The sequence below is a fragment of the Diadema antillarum genome, unplaced genomic scaffold (genome assembly GCF_040938485.1).
Source record: "Diadema antillarum isolate AM-2024a unplaced genomic scaffold, OU_Dant_1.0 seq00000179_RagTag, whole genome shotgun sequence".
Lineage (NCBI taxonomy): Eukaryota > Metazoa > Echinodermata > Echinoidea > Diadematoida > Diadematidae > Diadema > Diadema antillarum.
Genome location: NW_027271246.1, coordinates 65001 through 69793, shown reverse-complemented (window position 1 = coordinate 69793; position 4793 = coordinate 65001). Strand labels below are relative to the sequence as shown.

At 38.3% G+C, this 4793-nt stretch overlaps 1 protein-coding gene across 1 annotated transcript in view; it reads left to right on the top strand.

Annotated features, from left to right (window-relative positions):
• The first annotated feature begins 295 nt into the window (after positions 1–295).
• The window catches only part of LOC139728441 (synaptotagmin-1-like), an 8701-nt gene continuing 4203 nt past the window's right edge, over positions 296–4793 (top strand). Inside the window, exons 1-4 of the mRNA XM_071639383.1 lie at positions 296–455; positions 984–1123; positions 3064–3325; positions 3871–4115. Coding sequence (XP_071495484.1) covers positions 296–455; positions 984–1123; positions 3064–3325; positions 3871–4115 — 807 coding nt within the window. The remainder of the gene's footprint in view (positions 456–983; positions 1124–3063; positions 3326–3870; positions 4116–4793) is intronic.

Genomic DNA, 4793 nt, shown 5'->3' with positions numbered 1-4793 from the left:
ATAACAGAATACAGAATACTTTATAACACAACTGACCCAAAAAAATCAATATGATCATTTAAAGATCCCTCCAATAGTCACTCCCATTGACAAACAATACTTTCAGTCAGCGCAGCCTCGTCCACTCATACGAACATAAACCCATTCTGTAATTGTTGCGAGTTGCGCTTTCTTTGAACACAAATTGTAACATAAGAGTTATTGAACCATCTTACATGAGATGACGCATCATATTGCCTGCTCTAAAGTAATGTAAAAATTTTCATCATTTCGCTCCTCTATGATAGATGGCAAAATGGCCGAACCCTTTAAGCCCGACGATGATCCACGGACAACTCCGTCTCCGCAGACTACAGACTTGTTGCTATGGTTAATAATTCCAGCAGCCATTTTGGTTGCTGTCCTCGTCTTTCTTTTAGGCTACTTAACCTGGCGGTGTTGTCGTCATCGACAAGGTGAGAGACTCAAGGTCGCAGATCATTAACTCAAAACTTCAGAATCTTGCGATCGAACGTCAGAACAGCAGATATGTAGGCTCCTATATGTCTATGAATAAGCCCGAGGTCCAACTTCGATACCTTAAATGACAAAAGTCAACATATCAATACAATTGACCATAAGACTTTGTAGACTTGGTATCTCCATTATCCCCATGTCGACTATAGCGAACTTAAACAAAATGAAAAATCCTTTCAAAACCTTGCGCATACCTTCCACACTCTCCTTTGCAGCGGCATTGTAAAAAATCGTTGGAGTTTTGCCAATACCAATACGAGGATTAAACGAGAGGTGGAGGGGTATACCGTGTACGCGTGCCGTTGAGGTACTACATTTAGGGAAAAACACCCAATAAGTTTAAATAGAATATTTCCTTTTTCTATCTTAAACTCTCCCTATATGGTGATATCGTAAATGATATGTACATAAAGTATAAATATTCCGAAATTCATTTTCTTTCTGTCCTTCCCACCCTCTACTTAAAGATTCCAAAGGTGTCGAACGTTCTCCAGGTGGAAGAAAACTCCGACGTTTCCCACCGTCCAGCAGTAACTACGAGAGACTTTCTATCACGCCTAGTGTCTCCTCCACGTCTAGCGGGTCTGAGGGCTACGGGTCGCTACAGGTAAACTCCCGGGGTACAGCTAATTAAGGCACTCCTTTTGTGGATTCTCTCTCCATCTGTAAGGTCATGATTTCCATCTTACTCTTTCCTTTCACAGCGCTTCTATACACGTGTCCCTCTTTCTTCTCCTTCTCTTAGTATCGTTATTCGCTATTTTTATTTCGCTAGATTTATCTGCGCAGCGAAATAGCAGATTTAGACTTTCTAGACTGGTAGAGTGATAATGATACTGATGACATTTCCTTGAGCAATTTTGATGCAAAATAAAGAAAGAAAGAAGAAATCATTACCTAAATCATTACCTTCTCATCTTTAAATTGGCAACTCTTAATATCACTATATATCCTATATTGGAGGAAGTTTAAATGGAACTGGTCATTTCTATAATCTGTCCCCCCCCCCCAAAAAAAAAAAAAAAAAAACAGAAATAAATGATAAAAAAAAAAATTATGCGACAAAATCAGGAATTTTGATTTTCTATTGTAGTGTATTGCAAATGTAAGAATCAGTCAAAAATTTGGCGATACGAAAGTAACGCTTTTGGAAAATGTGCAACCTAAAAAAAATTGTTAACAACAAAGAGTTAAAAAGGAGAGAAAGTGCTTACACGAAAGAACACAAATGACGACTAGTAAAATAATGATAGAAAGATACATCAAATCAAAGAAGTAAGTGTCTTGGACAGCATCAAAATAATGATAGAAAGATACATCAAATCAAAGAAGTAAGTGTCTTGGACAGCATCAAAATAATGATAGAAAGATACATCAAATCAAAGAAGTAGGTGTCTTGGACAGCATGAGTTATCAAAGAATTTAAACTAGAAAAAAAAAGGTTTATGTGTACGGAAATCTATATTTCTGACGTTTCGAGGAATAACTGAATTAGTGTACTGGTCGAAATATGGCCGTATTGTTATTGCGAAACGCTGCTCAAGTAGTATAGGGGATGCACGGACTGGATATTTTATGCTAGATTATAGAATGTGCTTTAGAATCCCTGCAATCTGATTGGTCAATTGCAATGCATTGAATTTTACTGATCCAAATTGAGCCATGCGTCCGGTAAAATCCGAATGCATGTCCATGAGTCCGGTAAAATCTGAACGCATGGCTCAAGTCAGGTATAGTGTTGTGGTGTACCGGACGCATGATGGGGGAAATGGTTTTATTTAATGAATTTACGGGCCCATTTTATAACACAAATGATGCACAGGTCTATTTCGTGGATCAGTGACAACTGAATGCTCTCGTTTAACTTTGGAACAGTCTAAAACCCACGAGCGCAGCGAGTGGGTTTATTAAACTCGCGCATCCAATTCTCACCAATCCACTGTGTCCTGTGCATCAACTTGTATACTATAATTATCTCGACGGATTTTTGAAAGCAGATAAAAAATGGCAGCTGAGATTAACAAGCCTCTCTGCAATCCGTCATAACTCACGTTGTTCACCCTTTGTCTGTGTTCTTATAGTAGTTTTTTTTTTGCGACATTTCTATATTCTCAAAGAGAAATAAGATATGTGATGGCAAGAATTTAAGTGAACCCTTTCAGGAATAATTTGATATAAAACATTATTCGTACTTAAAATGGAGCAGGTTTCAGTAATGATTATCAAATATCCCCCTGGATTTACGATATAAACATAGTAGACATAATAGAAAACCCTGTGTTTCCCACCTGACTTTCTCATTACAATGGATTTGATGTAACACGAACATGACAAAGTTTTGACGCAAAGCAGAATTGGCTCTGTGTTCCACATCTTTCTCTTTGTGAACACTATGTGTTTACAAGCATAATAATCAACACGTATAAATCTTATGAATTTACCCTTTTAATCCCGCTGTAGACCAAGTTAAATGTAAAATAACACAGTCTTAAGACATAAAAAGCCCTCCATCACTTGCGAGTTTTATTTCCATCTTCCTGGACACAGCATTACGGCCTTGTGCTCGGACGCAACGCGACTTCAATGCATGAGATCAAGACACCCGAGGAGATCCATTTTCTCGACTTTGAGGGCGACGGCGATGGCAGTGCGATGGCGGGATCTCGAGGTCAAATTCTCGTCACATTCAAAATAAGTCAATCTGGTGGACTGTCTGTCACCATCCACGGGATTACAGATCTTTCATCATATTCCCACTCACCAGACTTAGACACCTATGTGCAATTACGACTTCTGCCGGCCGAACGAGGTAAGAGAGATGCGCCGTGGCCTCCATCAGCACAGGGTGACAACTCTTTTAAGATGGACTATTGGAATATCGTGGACAGTACATAAGGCAGTTTATGAAGGCTAATATCAGCAGTTTATAAGAGCGATAGACTCGTTATGGAATAGAGTACGCGTTTTGCTATTTTCTCTGAGAGATCGTACTGATTATTTGGTTTGTTTTTCCACTGACAAAGTGCAAATGTTCTCTGTGTGATTTATCAATTCAAAACCCCAAATATCCTCTGTCTGATATGCATATATATATATATATATATATATATACATACATATATTCTGATCTCTCTCTCTCTCTCTCTCTCTCTCTCTTTTTTTTTTTTGGGGGGGGGGGGGTACCTAAAGGTTCTTGCTCGGCATTGTCACCTATACTCTATACAATAAGTATGTAATTAGGTCTTATAGGTCAAATCATTTAATATTTACACACACATTATAAGAGGGTTACACCCTATATTTCAGATTAGCAAGTTAGATCCTTCTTGTTTCCCCCTCTTATCATCAACGCAGGAGAAGTGCAGGAATTAAGCTATCGGACAACCATCAGGAGGAAAACACGTAACCCGGTGTTTGAAGAAACGTTCTCGTTTGATATTGAGGTCCAAGACATTTTTCGCTGTGATATTCAGTTCGTCGTGATCAGCCATCCGAAATTTTCGCCGAAGAGGGTTATAGGCGAACGCCAAGTGTCACTCCAGAACGTACCGACTGCCAAGGAGTTCACAGAATCATATTCACTTCAGTCGAGTGTACAAGTAAGACTGATAAATTGTACGTAATACTGTATTTAACGGCGTCATACCAATATCCGTACGGGAACACACTCTAAATAGGGGGTAGGCCGGCAGAGTTGATACACAGTAACAGAAAAATCATACCAGCAAAACAGTCTCTCTTTTAAGGAGATTGTCCCAATGAAACGAAATATCCTAATAACTGAGTAGGGTATCGCAATCTTAATTCTTAACATGCATAGGCCTAGAATGGCGAAAGTCACCTTCAGAAAATCCCCCGGAGCTCCTGAATACTGCATACTATGCCGTGATAACTAACACTCAGCTAACTAAACATAGGGATGCAAAAAATAGTAAAAAAAAGAAGAAAAAAGCTAAATTACCCGACTGTACATGTTCGGGCACTGATCTGACATAATTAAACAAATGTTAGAATATAAAAAACTATATATACTTAAAGATTATTATCGGTTTTTATTTGTCGGCATCAACACAAGATGTGATAAAATCGGCTTTCCATGCAGGAAGAATGTTGTTCAAAATACTTTCTCAGCAGACAGCTCTGATTAACACGTTACAGTTGCACATATTTCTTGACACGATTAACTTTTATTTAAATGCTTTATCATTAGATGGAATTTCATTTCATTTAATGGATAAATAAACAAAAACACACCCGACATTATCATAAGATTGTAA